This window comes from Oncorhynchus mykiss, chromosome 21, assembly GCF_013265735.2.
Source record: "Oncorhynchus mykiss isolate Arlee chromosome 21, USDA_OmykA_1.1, whole genome shotgun sequence".
Lineage (NCBI taxonomy): Eukaryota > Metazoa > Chordata > Actinopteri > Salmoniformes > Salmonidae > Oncorhynchus > Oncorhynchus mykiss.
In genome coordinates, this window is record NC_048585.1 from 2,216,296 (window position 1) to 2,230,911 (window position 14,616).

The 14,616-nt window shown below is 43.7% G+C and overlaps 1 protein-coding gene across 2 annotated transcripts in view; it reads right to left on the reverse strand.

The window, feature by feature from the left end:
• LOC110499718 (tetraspanin-8) overlaps positions 1-6,905 on the reverse strand; it is a 33,062-nt gene extending 26,157 nt beyond the window's left edge. The window contains exons 1-2 of one of the 2 annotated variants that reach the window (XM_036956605.1): positions 6,625-6,905; positions 6,199-6,567 (exon numbers count right to left, since the gene is read on the reverse strand). In XM_036956605.1, coding sequence (XP_036812500.1) covers positions 6,199-6,255 — 57 coding nt within the window. In that variant the 5' untranslated portion in view covers positions 6,256-6,567; positions 6,625-6,905. Of the gene's footprint in view, positions 1-6,198 lie in introns of both variants that reach the window. The other variant, XM_036956604.1, reaches the window with a different exon arrangement.
• Between the last annotated feature and the right edge of the window lie 7,711 nt (positions 6,906-14,616).

The following is a 14,616-nucleotide window of genomic DNA, read 5'->3' on the forward strand; positions in this document are numbered from 1 at the left end:
TTAATATATTACACTATAACCTACAGTAGGTACAGTCATCTCTGGTTAATATATTACACTATAACCTACAGTAGGTACAGTCATCTAGGTAATATATTACACTATAACCTACAGTAGGTACAGTCATCTCTGGGTAATATATTACACTATAACCTACAGTAGGTACAGTCATCTCTGGTCAATATATTACACTATAACCTACAGTAGGTACAGTCATCTCTGGGTAATATATTACACTATAACCTACAGTAGGTACAGTCATCTCTGGTTAATATATTACACTATAACCTACAGTAGGTACAGTCATCTCTGGTTAATATATTACACTATAACCTACAGTAGGTACAGTCACCTCTGGTTAATATATTACACTATAACCTACAGTAGGTACAGTCATCTCTGGTTAATATATTACACTATAACCTACAGTAGGTACAGTCACCTCTGGTTAATATATTACACTATAACCTACAGTAGGTACAGTCATCTGGTCAAATACGTGGCGTGATAAGACAACTTGGGGAAATGCATTGAACAGTTACATCCCTCTGATAAAGGAGTTAGATTTCTGGGACGTGTAAATAGACCACATTACAGATAATAGAAGGCAGGGCAGGTATCAGTTCCCCCTTGTGCTTTTCCTATCAGATTGTTGCTAAGCAACTCAAGACAAAAAAACAACCTCACAAAGCTTTTGTTTTATTCTTGAGATAAAGACCCGGTCCCCTTGCCAAGACTGGACAGGCAGAAAACACGAGTCTCGGACAAAGGACAGGTTGTGAGCAGATCCTTGCTATTGTCTGGTCATTCACTGTGTCCAACTTCATCCCAAATGGTATCTGATTACCCATTGGCCCAGAGGAGTATGCTTCCAATCAAGATCAAGGAGTTAAACCAGCTAACTGGCCTGAAAATCATCCCAAATGGAATCTGATTACCCATTGGCCCAGAGGAGTATGCTTCCAATCAAGATCAAGGAGTTAAACCAGCTAACTGGCCTGAAAATCATCCCAAATGGTATCTGATTACCCATTGGCCCAGAGGAGTATGCTTCCAATCAAGATCAAGGAGTTAAACCAGCTAACTGGCCTGAAAATCATCCCAAATGGAATCTGATTACCCATTGGCCCAGAGGAGTATGCTTCCAATCAAGATCAAGGAGTTAAACCAGCTAACTGGCCTGAATATCATCCCAAATGGAATCTGATTAGAGACGGTCTAAGGGCCTCATCCACACATCTAGGTTTAGCTTTCTTAACGTTAGGTAAACCAGAAAAAATACATCTGTTGTTTCTCAAAGTCAGCAGGCTAACTCATTGATCCTGCTTTGTAGTGTACCCCTCTGGTCAACAGTAGTGCACTATAGGGAATCCTAGGGTTCCATTTGAGACACCTAATAGTAATTGCACCTGTCCACAAAGGTCAGGTGACACCTTATACCTCAGACTGAATACCCTTTGTTTGTCAACCAACTCAACACAAAACGTACCTGGCGAGCCAAGCGTTCAGTTATTGCAGTGAGGCAACATTGGCTGCCTGAAAATATCACAAGTCTAAACCATAGAGTACAGTTATGTCTAGATACAGTGGGGCAAAAAGTATTTAGTCAGCCACCAATTGTGCAAGTTCTCCCACTTAAAAAGATGAGGCCTGTAATTTATCATAGGTACACTTCAACTATGACAGACAAAATTAGAAGAAAAATGGGAGAACTTGCAATTGGTGGCTGACTAAATACTTTTTGCCCCACTGTACATGACGAGTGGTATGCTCAACTAAGGAACACTGAGCAACACGGCTTTCCATTCTAGAACGGCACAAGTGTACCATTTTAGAAGACACTTCTGCAATAACATTCTAGAACGGCACAAGTGTTCCATTTTAGAAGACACTTCTGCAATAACATTCTAGAACGGCACAAGGGTTCCATTTTAGAAGACACTTCTGCAATAACATTCTAGAACGGCACAAGTGTTCCATTTTAGAAGACACTTCTGCAATAACATCCTAGAACGGCACAAGGGTTCCATTTTAGAAGACACTTCTGCAATAACATCCTAGAACGGCACAAGGGTTCCATTTTAGAAGACACTTCTGCAATAACATTCTAGAACGGCACAAGGGTTCCATTTTAGAAGACACTTCTGCAATAACATTCTAGAACGGCACAAGCGTTCCATTTTAGAAGACACTTCTGCAATAACATCCTAGAACGGCACAAGGGTTCCATTTTAGAAGACACTTCTGCAATAACATCCTAGAACGGCACAAGGGTTCCATTTTAGAAGACACTTCTGCAATAACATCCTAGAACGGCACAAGGGTTCCATTTTAGAAGACACTTCTGCAATAACATTCTAGAACGGCACAAGGGTTCCATTTTAGAAGACACTTCTGCAATAACATTCTAGAACGGCACAAGTGTTCCATTTTAGAAGACACTTCTGCAATAACATTCTAGAACGGCACAAGGGTTCCATTTTAGAAGACACTTCTGCAATAACATTCTGGCACCATCTCCTACATCAGTCATATAGAAGTTGAAGGAGTTCAAACCACACACTAAACACTGTGCCTGGTGACATTTAGCCAGATATCTGGAACGTATTCATTACACACCAAACGGAAGAAAATTGGCCAAATCAGGGAGTTTTTTTTTGTTTTTAGCTATGGAGTGCACTAATACGACCCTGCTTTAACTGTGGTAACTGAGAAGGTTTGTTCTGCTGTCGTCTCAAAGACAACATCTTCCAGAATCAAGAGGTAGAATTAGTTATTCTCCTTCCCAGTCACCCCAGAGTGAGAACCAGTTAGGGCAGTACTGGCACATTGTAGAACAGTGACTAAGTGATTAAGTGATACTTGCACCATTGTCTTCTATCCAACAACCAAGGGTCAGAGGTAATAGTCGTAGCCCAGTCCTCCCCTACCAGCAGTTTCATAAATTAATGAGACCAGGGGTAAACCCAGATTAATATGGGACTGAAACATGTCCTCAGGCCTAATGCAAACCCAGATTAATATGGGACTGAAACATGTCCTCAGGCCTAATGCAAACCCAGATTAATATGGGAGTGTACTGAAACATGTCCTCGGGCCTAATGCAAACCCAGATTCATATGGGACTGAAACATGTCCTCAGGCCTAATGCAAACCCAAATTAATATGGGACTGAAACATGTCCTCAGGCCTAATGCAAACCCAGATTAATATGGGACTGAAACATGTCCTCAGGCCTAATGCAAACCCAGATTAATATGGGACTGAAACATGTCCTCAGGCCTAATGCAAACCCAGATTAATATGGGACTGAAACATGTCCTCAGGCCTAATGTAAACCCAGATTAATATGGGACTGAAACATGTCCTCAGGCCTAATGCAAACCCAAATTAATATGGGACTGAAACATGTCCTCAGGCCTAATGCAAACCCAGATTAATATGGGACTGAAACATGTCCTCAGGCCTAATGCAAACACAGTTGAAGTCGGAAGTTCTTAACCAAATACATTTAAACTCAGTTTCACAATTCCTTACATTTAGTCCAAGTAAAAATTAATTAATTGTCTTAAAATAACGTGGTGATCCTAAGAATGTGAAATATCAGAATAATTTGAGAAAAATATTTATTTCATCACATTCCCAGTTGGTCAGAAGTTTACATGCTACCAAATACTAATTGAGTGTATTGCCATTAAAATTGTTTAACTTGGGTCAAATGTGTCGGGTAGCCTTCCACAATAAGTTGGGTGAATTTTGGCCCATTCCTCCTGACAGAGCTGGTGTAACAGTTAGGTTTGTAGGCCTCCTTGCTCGCACATGCTTTTTCAGTTCTGCCCACAAATTATCTGTAGGATTGAGGCCAGGGCGTTGTGATGGCCACTCCAATACCTTGACTGTTGTCCTTAAGCCATTTTGCCACAACTCTGGAAGTATGCTTGGGGTCATTGTCCATTTGGAAGACCCGTTTGCGACCAAGATTTAACTTCCTGACTGATGTCTTGAGATGTTGCTTCAATATATCCACATAATATTCCATCCTCATGATGCCATCTATTTTGTGAAGTGTACCAGTCCCTCCTGCAGCAATGCACCCCCACAACATGATGCTGCCACCCCCGTGCTTCACGGTTGGGATGGTGTCCTTGGTCTTGTAAGCCTCCCCCTTGTTCCTCCAAACATAACGATGGTCATTATGGCCAAACAGTTCTATTTTTGTTTCATCAGACCAGAGGACATTTCTCCAAAAAGTACGATCTTTGTCCCCATGTGGAGTTCCAAACCGTAGTCTGGCTTTTTTATGGCGGTTTTGGAGCAGTGGCTTCTTCCTTGCTAAGCGGCCTTCCAGGTTATGTCGATATAGGACTCGTTTTACTGTGGATATAGATACTTTTGTATCTGCTTCCTCCAGCATCTTCACAAGGTCCTTTGCTGTTGTTCTGGGATTGATTTGCACTTTTTGCACCAAAGTACGTTCATCTCTAGGAGACAGAACGCATCTCCTTCCTGGGCGGTATGACGGCTGCGTTGTCCCATGGTGTTTATACTTGCATACTATTGTTTGTACAGATGAACGTGGTATCTTCAGGCATTTAGAAATTGCTCCCAAGGATGAACCAGACTTGTGGATGTCTACAAAAAAACATTCTGAGGTCTTGGCTGATTTCTTTTGATTTTCCCATGATACCAAGCAAATATGCACTGAGTTTGAAGGTAGGACTTGAAATACATCCACAGGTACACCTCCAATCAACTCAAATGATGTCAATTAGCCTATCAGAAGCTTCTAAAAACATGACATAATTTTCTGAAATTTTCCAAGCTGTTTAAAGGCACAGTCAACTTAGTGTCGGTAAACTTCTGACCCACTGGAATTGTGATAGTGAATTATAAGTGAAATAATCTGTCTTTGTGGAGTGGTTTAAAAACGAGTTTTAATAACTCCACTCTAAGTGCATGTAAACTTCCGGACTTCATCTGTACATAGTGCTGTAACCTGCGAGTCTCTACAGTGCTGCAACTCTCCAACCTGTTATGCTACATTACATTAGTGATGAACCTCTCCAACCTGTCGTGCTACATTACAGTGCTCTACTGTACCCACTACAGTGTTAAGCTACTAACAACACATGAGTTTAATACACTTTCCACTACCCCATCAAGACACAGCCCCTAGGCTACTGAATACAGATATGTACAGGACATTCCAGAGAAAGAATAGTATAACAAATGATAACAGCTCTATAAAAAGTGACATAATTGTATATTTTATTTATTCATCCGATTAGCTCCAGCCTTTCATCTGATCACCTAGATGGAGCGTTGTGACATATTGCTTAGACTCCATATCGACCCAATATTTAAGAGCTCCACTAAATACCTGGGGGGGGGGGGGGGGGGTGAGACAGAATTAGAACTATGGTTTCTGGGTTGTTTAAGGTTCGGTAAACATACGCAAAGAACTCAGGACAAGTCCTGGCAACAGGCTAAGGACAGATAAACAGGAAGCACTACACTTAGTGATATTTTTCCACATTAACAGTAGTAGAATATTGTATGTCCTACGTTGCCTGTCCAGGCTATGGTTGGGAGACTAGTTTAAGAAGAAGTTGACAAAACATACAGAGAAAAAGGGACTTGGCTGTAAAGGTTTCTTTCTACACACAGATTAAATCACCATGTCACATCTTCCAAAACAACTACCTGTAAAAACTCAGGACAGAGACCAATGACAAAGGGATTGTTATTATTCTTTGAAGGGTTTAGATCTGAGAAGTGCATCTATACATTATCCTGCTATGACCTGGCTATAACATCCCTCTGGTCGGGCTGAGAGGGTGGCAAAATGGAATTATCATTGATTTGATAATGTCTTTAGGAAGATGGAAAAAGCCAGTGTGGCTCTACGGAACAGAAACCAGACGAAGGAGGGAGTGGTCAGTGTTTGTCTAAGGCTTCGTGAATTTTTAGTCATGTGATGTTCACACATTGTTTCCATAGAAATGTGAACGTCATCTCATTTCCATAGCAGACATGTAAACAGATTTTAAAATGGATTACTATGTGTACTAGGCTACTAGTTGATCACTAAACAAACAAACATCACTATACCACACACACACACACGATTAAAAACCTACATCAAACCAATGGAGAACACTATAGTTAAAGTAAAGAATGCAGGTTAATAGGACTCACCCAGAACAGTAGATTGAAGAGAAAGAGCGAGTACTTGATACACTTATTCACAGCCATCTTCTAACCTTCCAACAGACAGGAAAGACGCGATGTGACAAACCAATGTTAAGTTAATCCCTATTCCTCTGTTCCAGACCCACCCTGGTGTTGCAGGTGTGCGCGCGTGTGAGAGAGGGTTCTTTCACAAGCCCGTATTTAAAAGCTGTGGGTGTGGTTCCTGACTAGTCAGTCCAGTCCAGGCTCCTACCAGTCCCCACTCTCTAGCTCGTATTTAAAAGCTGTGGGTGTGGTTACCGACTACTCAGTCCAGTCCAGGCTACAACAGTCTCCTACATAAAGACCCCACAGCAAACACCCTCCTCTGAAGACCTGACCCTCAGTCTTCTAGATAGTGAAACCCCAGAGCAAACACCCTCCTCTGAAAACCTGACCCTCAGTCTTCTAGATAGTGAAACCCCAGAGCAAACACCCTCCTCTGTTTGTAGTTAAATAAAGTTAGACTAGTTCAAGCAGGTCTGACTCTCGCTTGAGAGGCACAATTTACTCAGAGCACAGGGTGAAACAGTGGCAGACTGATCGCCAAAACATAGACGATGCAAACTACAACGACACCAGCTATATCCTGGGTAAAGAGTTTGTATGATGCCCTGAATATGCTTTCTGTATGGTCCTCATCACCTGCCTTTCTGAAGAACAATGGGCTGTTTTCCTTCATTAGATTGATTGGGAAGTCCTGGTGTTAAGGGCTTGATTTGGCAACGGGACCAATTCCAAATCAACCTCTAGCATCTAGGCCAGGGGTGTTCAACTCATTCCATGGAGGACCTCGTGTCTGCTGATTTTAGTTTTTTTCCTTTCAATTAAGACCTAGACAACCAGGGGAGGATAGTTCCTTACTAATTAGTGACCTTAATTCATCAATCAAGTACAAGGGAGGAGTGAAAAACCACAGACACTCAGCCCTTCGTGGAATGAGTTTGACACGTGACCTAGGCCCTGCTTGGATATTTTAAATGATCAGATAGGTGAAGGCAATAATATGTTAATTGCTTCACCTTGCCTTATGATAGGCTGAGTTGAGTTTTCACCATTTTGCTTACACCTTTCCAATAACTTCAGATCTACAGGAGTGGCTAGGGAGTAGGCGATAGTCGTCTGTTTGGAATTCAGCCAATCTCTCCAAGTCCTCTGCTGGCTCGTTCATCAGTGTAATCAGCCAGTAACAATTATCATCTGAGTCCAATTAACTAATTACGCCTACTGCCAATGAACTACATCATCACGGCTCACAAGCTGTACCTACTGCCGATTAACTACATTATCACGGCTCACAAGCTGTACCTACTGCTGATGAACTACATTATCAAGGTTCACAAGCTGTACCTACTGCTGATGAACTACATTATCACGGCTCACAAGCTGTACCTGCTGCCGATGAACTACATTATCAAGGCTAACAAGCTGTACCTACTGCTGATGAACTACATTATCAAGGCTCACAAGCTGTACCTGCTGCCGATGAACTATATTATCAAGGCTCACAAGCTGTACCTACTGCTGATGAACTACATTATCACGGCTCACAAGCTGTACCTACTGCTGATGAACTACATTATCAAGGCTCACAAGCTGTACCTACTGCTGATGAACTACATTATCAAGGCTCACAAGCTGTACCTACTGCTGATGAACTACATTATCAAGGTTAACAAGCTGTACCTACTGCTGATGACCTACATTATCAAGGCTCACAAGCTGTACCTACTGCCGATGAACTACATCATCATGGCTCACAAGCTGTACCACAGGAAATAACAACCATTATACATGTTAAAGCCTTGCTCTGTACAACTTGTAAATCTTTGTTTGACAAAGCAACCCCCATATGCAGAGACCAAACCATTATCTCTGTCTGTCCCCATATACAGAGACCCAGCCATTGTCTCTGTCTATCCCCATATACAGAGACCCAGCCATTGTCTCTGTCTGTCCCCATATACAGAGACCCAGCCATTGTCTCTGTCTGTCCCCATATACAGAGATCTAGACATTGTCTCTGTCTGTCCCCATATACAGAGACCCAGCCATTGTCTCTGTCTGTCCCCATATACAGAGACCTAGTCATTGTCTCATATACAGAGAGAGAGAGAGTGACTTAAATAACAAAATTGCATGAGAGAGAGAGAGAAAGAGACAGAGGGAGACAGAGAGAGAGAGAGACAGAGAGAGACAGAGAGAGACAGAGAGAGACAGAGAGAGACAGACAGAGAGAGACAGAGAGAGAGAGACAGAGACAGAGAGAGACAGAGAGAGAGAGAGAGAAAGAAAGAAAGAGAGAGAGAGAGAGAGAGCGAGACAGAGAGAGAGAGAGAGAGAGAGAGAGAGAGAGAGACAGAGAGAGACAGAGAGAGAGAGAGAGAGACAGAGACAGAGATAGAGAGAGACAGCAGAGAAAATGAGAGAGAGAGAGAGAGAGAGAGACAGCAGAGAAAATGAGAGAGAGAAAGAGAGAGAGAGAGAGAGAGACAGAGAGAGAGAGAGACAGCAGAGAAAAGGAGAGAGAGAAAGAGAGAGAGAGAGAGAGAGAGAGAGAGACAGAGAGAGAGAGAGCGCTCAGAGAAAAGGAGAGAGGACTCCAGTGTCCTCCACGACCCATTAGAGTTTAATGAACATGGTGTTAGAGAGGAAACACCAGGCAGATGCATCCCTAATGGCTGTGTTACTATGAGCCATGACACAGATCCAATAACCCAGGAGAGACTTCATAGCTCAGGGAGGAAACTGTTGCTGGTTTCTGATGTTTCCCAGGCCAGCTGCCTATGTATGTGATTAGATGTAAACCCTCATTAGATTAGATGATGATAGGTCCATCTCAACTCTCAGCTGAGGCCTGTTGGTAGGCAGATAGAGGAGCAACAGGGGTCAGAAGGGTCGAAAGCAGAATGTGATGCAAACTCTCCCTAAAATGTGTGTGTGTGTGTGTGTGTGTGTGTGTGTGTGTGTGTGTGTTTGCATTTTGGGCATTGGGCCACTCCCTAAACAGTGTGCAGTGTGGTCAGTGTAGCGAGCGGCGTACACAGACCGAATGGCTTGTGGCAGGAACCACCTCCTCCACTATGTCCTCTGAGACATGGGCTGTATGAGTCAGAGATGAATTAGCTCCATCTCAGATCTGACATGACAGCAGGCAGATAACGGAGCAACAACAGGGTCAGTCAGTGCAGAAACCTGGAAGCCAGCGCAGGCTCTGGGTATAAGAGACATAAGAAGACGCCGATAGGGGAACCCCAAACTAAGGAAGTCAGGGTCTCAACTTACTGTTAGAAAGGATAGGAGAAGGTGACGTGTGTTTTATTTGGTTCTGCAACAGTTTTCCTCTTGTCAATCACTGAGAGTCAGACAACAGAGCTCGCCAGACGCTAGTCCTAAAAAACAGACATGTTTCCTACCTCTGGTTCGTTCAGCCGTTCCTATCGGGGAAATGAATGGGGAAATGAATGGGGAAATGATTGGGGAAATGAATGGGGAAATGAATGGGGACATGAATGGGGACATGAATGGGGAAATTAATGGGGAAATGAATGGGGACATTCATGGGGAAATGAATGGGGAAATGAATGGGGAAATGAATGGGGACATTAATGGGGAAATGAATGGGAAAATGAATGGGAAAATGAATGGGGAAATGAATGGGGAAATGAATGGGGAAATGATTGGGGAAATGAATGGGGAAATTAATGGGGACATTAATGGGGAAATGAATGGGGAAATGAATGGGGAAATGAATGGGGACATTAATGGGGAAATGAATGGGGAAATGAATGGGGACATTAATGGGGAAATGAATGGGGAAATGAATGGGGAAATGATTGGGGAAATGAATGGGGAAATGATTGGGTAAATGAATGGGGAAATGAATGGGGAAATTAATGGGGACATGAATGGGGAAATTAATGGGGAAATGAATGGGGACATTCATGGGGAAATGAATGGGGAAATGAATGGGGAAATGAATGGGGACATTAATGGGGAAATGAATGGGAAAATGAATGGGAAAATGAATGGGGAAATGAATGGGGAAATGATTGGGGAAATGAATGGGGAAATGAATGGGGACATTAATGGGGAAATGAATGGGGAAATGAATGGGAAAATGAATGGGAAAATGAATGGGGAAATGAATGGGGAAATGATTGGGGAAATGAATGGGGAAATGAATGGGGACATTAATGGGGAAATGAATGGGGAAATGAATGGGGAAATGAATGGGGACATTAATGGGGAAATGAATGGGAAAATGAATGGGGACATTAATGGGGAAATGAATGGGGAAATGAATGGGGAAATGATTGGGGAAATGAATGGGGAAATGAATGGGGAAATGATTGGGGAAATGAATGGGGAAATGAATGGGGAAATGAATGGGGAAATGAATGGGGACATTAATGGGGAAATGAATGGGGAAATTATTGGGGAAATGAATGGGCAAATGAATGGGGAAATGAATGGGGACATGAATGGGGAAATGAATGTGGAAATTAATGGGGAAATGAATGGGGAAATGAATGGGGACATTAATGGGAAAATGAATGGGGAAATGAATGGGGAAATGAATGGGGTTTGGGGTAAAACGTCGACAATAAGGTCTGAGGTTAACACATTTCTTAGGAGATCTTATAGCTTTCGTTCTATGTGATAATATCCGTCAGTTAAAGGTAGATTCAGCTAAATGGCGTTGCCATGAGCCGAGCCACAGATGATGAGAAGAGCGAGATGCAAGACTCTCACACAGTTATGTGATTTATGGGCTTATTTTGATGACATAAATGCTTTAAAAAAATCCTAAAAAGGGACGTTAACTGATGAAGATTATCTCATAGAACAAAACGCATAAGATCTCCTGAGCCTGTGTTCACCACAGACCTTATTTTCAGGAGTTTATCCAAAAAGTAAAAAATAAATAAAAGAAGACCATTACTGGCCAACGAGCCATGGCAGAGTTAGCCTCTGTTAGTACCTACAAAAAGACACCATTAGTGATGAGTGTTTGCAAGCTGACTTCAGTTGCCAGCTGGACGGTGTTTCCTCCGACACATTGGTGCTTCTGGTGTTAAGCGAGCAGTGTGGCTTGGCAGGGTTGAGTTTCGGAGGACACATTGGTGCTTCTGGTGTTAAGCGAGCAGTGTGGCTTGGTAGTGTTGAGTTTCGGAGGACACATTGGTGCTTCTGGTGTTAAGCGAGCAGTGTGGCTTGGCAGGGTTGAGTTTCGGAGGACACATTGGTGCTTCTGGTGTTAAGCGAGCAGTGTGGCTTGGCAGGGTTGAGTTTCGGAGGACACATTGGTGCTTCTGGTGTTAAGCGAGCAGTGTGGCTTGGCAGGGTTGAGTTTCGGAGGACACATTGGTGCTTCTGGTGTTAAGCGAGCAGTGTGGCTTGGCAGGGTTGTGTTTCGGAGGACACATTGGTGCTTCTGGGTTAAGCGAGCAGTGTGGCTTGGCAGGGTTGTGTTTCGGAGGACACATTGGTGCTTCTGGGTTAAGCGAGCAGTGTGGCTTGGCAGAATGTGTGTGTGTTGGGGGGGGGGGGGGGGGTGGGGGGGGTACATGTCCCCAGTGAAAGTTGTGCCCCGGGGTTGCTAGGTAAGATAGTCTAGCCAGCAATCTTAACCTTGCAGTAATCATGGAGGAGTGGGCCCCCATTGATTTAGTCACTCTCACTCAGATATCATATGAACATAAGTCATGGCAAAATGTGTCAAATTGAAGGAAATGTTCTTTAAAGGGGCAATACACAGTGGGAACAAAAAGGGGCAATACACAGTGGGAACAAAAAGGGGCAATACACAGTGGGAACAAAAAGGGGCAATACACAGTGGGAACAAAAAGGGGCAATACACAGTGGGAACAAAAAGGGGCAATACACAGTGGGAACAAAAAGGGGCAATACACAGTGGGAACAAAAAGGGGCAATGCACAGTGGAAACAAAAAGGGGCAATACACAGTGGGAACAAAAAGGGGCAATACACAGTGGGAACAAAAAGGGGAAATGCACAGTGGGAACAAAAAGGGGCAACACACAGTGGGAACAAAAAGGGGCAATACACAGTGGGAACAAAAAGGGGCAATGCACAGTGGGAACAAAAAGGGGCAATACACAGTGGGAACAAAAAGGGGCAATACACAGTGGGAACCAAAATGGGCAATACACAGTGGGAACAAAAAGGGGCAATGCACAGTGGGAACAAAGATATACCATGACGAGATCCTGAGGTCCATTGTCGTGCAATTCATCCGCCACCATCACCTCACGCATTATAATGCTCGGCCCCATGTCACAATGATCTGTGCACAATTCCCGAAAGCGGAAAATGTCCCAGTTCTTCCATGGCCTGCATATTCACCAGACATGTCACCCACTGAGCATGTTTGGGATGCTCTGGATTGACGTGTACAACAGCTTGTTCCAGTTATATCTAGCAACTTCGCACAGCCATTGAAGAGGTGTGGGACAACATTCCACAGGCCACAATCAACAGCCTGATCAACTCTATGCGAAGAAGTTGTATCGCGCTGCATGAGGCAAATGGTGTTCACGCTTCAACCTTTAAAAAAAAGATATCTGTGGCCAACAGATGCATATCTGTATTCCCAGTCATGTTAAATCCATAGATTAGGGCCTAATGAATTTATTTAAATTGACTGATTTCCTTATATGAACTGTAACACAGTAACATCTTGGAAATTGTTGCATGTTGCGTTTATATTGTGTTTGCTTCTCTTGGCTATCTCTGGCTTCTCCGGGCTATCTCTGTCTTTTCCTGACTATCTCTGGCTTCTCCGGGCTATATCTGGCCTCTCCTGGCTATCTCTGGCTTCTCCTGACTATCTCTGGCCTCTCCTGACTATCTCTGGCCTCTCCTGACTATCTCTGGCTTCTCCGGGCTATCTCTGGCATCTCCTGGCTATCTCTGGCTTCTCCTGACTATCTCTGGCTTCTCCTGGCTATCTCTGGCCTCTCCTGGCTATCTCTGGCTTCTCCTGACTATCTCTGGCTTCTCCTGACTATCTCTGGCCTCTCCTGGCTATCTCTGGCCTCTCCAGGCTATCTCTGGCCTCTCCTGGCTATCTCTGGCCTCTCCTGGCTATCTCTGGTCTCTCTTGGCTATCTCTGGCCTCTCCTGGCTATCTCTGGCCTCTCCTGGCTTTCTCTGGTCTCTCCTGGCTATCTCTGGCTTCTCCTGACTATCTCTGGCCTCTCCTGACTATCTCTGGCCTCTCCTGACTATCTCTGGCTTCTCCTGACTATCTCTGGCTTCTCCTGACTATCTCTGGCTTATCCTGACTATCTCTGGCCTCTCCTGGCTATCTCTGGCCTCTCCTGACGATCTCTGGCTTATTCTGACTATCTCTGGCCTCTCCTGGCTATCCCTGGCTTCTCCTGGCTATATCTGGCCTCTCCTGGCTATCCCTGGCTTCTCCTGGCTATCTCTGGCCTCTCCTGAATATCTCTGGCTAATCCTGGCTATCTCTGGCCTCTCCTGGCATCTCTGGCATCTCCATATTTCTCTTCTATAGTTACACCTTCTTGGCCCTGCAATGCCTTGAAGTGTGAACAAACATTCCCGCTCCTCTATTGCAACCCTCCCCAAAATGTAAGTGATTTCGACATGCTGCGTAGCTGTGTGTGTGGGCGTGCAGTAGGCCACTCCCAAAACAATGCTCAGTGTGATGTATTATTGTACACAAACTGAAATGTTGTAGCAGGTACCTCCATCGCCACTATACCACGCCTGGTGGAGGAATGTTCTCTCTCTCTCTCTCTCTCTCGCTCTCGCTCTCTCGCTCTCGCTCTTTCTCTCACTTTCTCTCACTTTCTCTCTCTCTCTCTCTCTCTGTCTTTCTCTCTCTCTGTCTTTCTCTCTCTCTCTTGCTCTCTCTCACTCTTGCTCTCTCTCTCTCACTCTCACTCTCTCTCTCTCTCTCTCTCTCTCTCTCTCTCTCTCTCTCTCTCTCTCTAGAGAGTGGATTCTGGTGGATTCTGTTTGATTTACATTCATTAGTGTAGGTTCAAGTCAGAGAGAATGACTCAATACTTCCATAAAGGAGAGGTGAATCTCTGAATAAAAGCGGGTCAGAGAAAAATGCTCCTAAATGAAAACTAGATGGTGAATGAAACAGAGGCCATTCTATGGGTTCAGGTTCCAGACAGAGTTATAGCCTATTATAATAGTTGTTTGTTAACTCACACACATTATACAAGCTTGTAAATCATTGTAGTCCTGTTGCTAGGCTCCTCTCACTAGGCATATGCTCCTCCTGCAAATTCAGACTCATTCATTGTTTGAATTGTGTAAATTGTGTAAATTGTTTGAATTGTTTGAATTGTGTGAATTGTGTAAATTGTGTAAATTGTGTAAA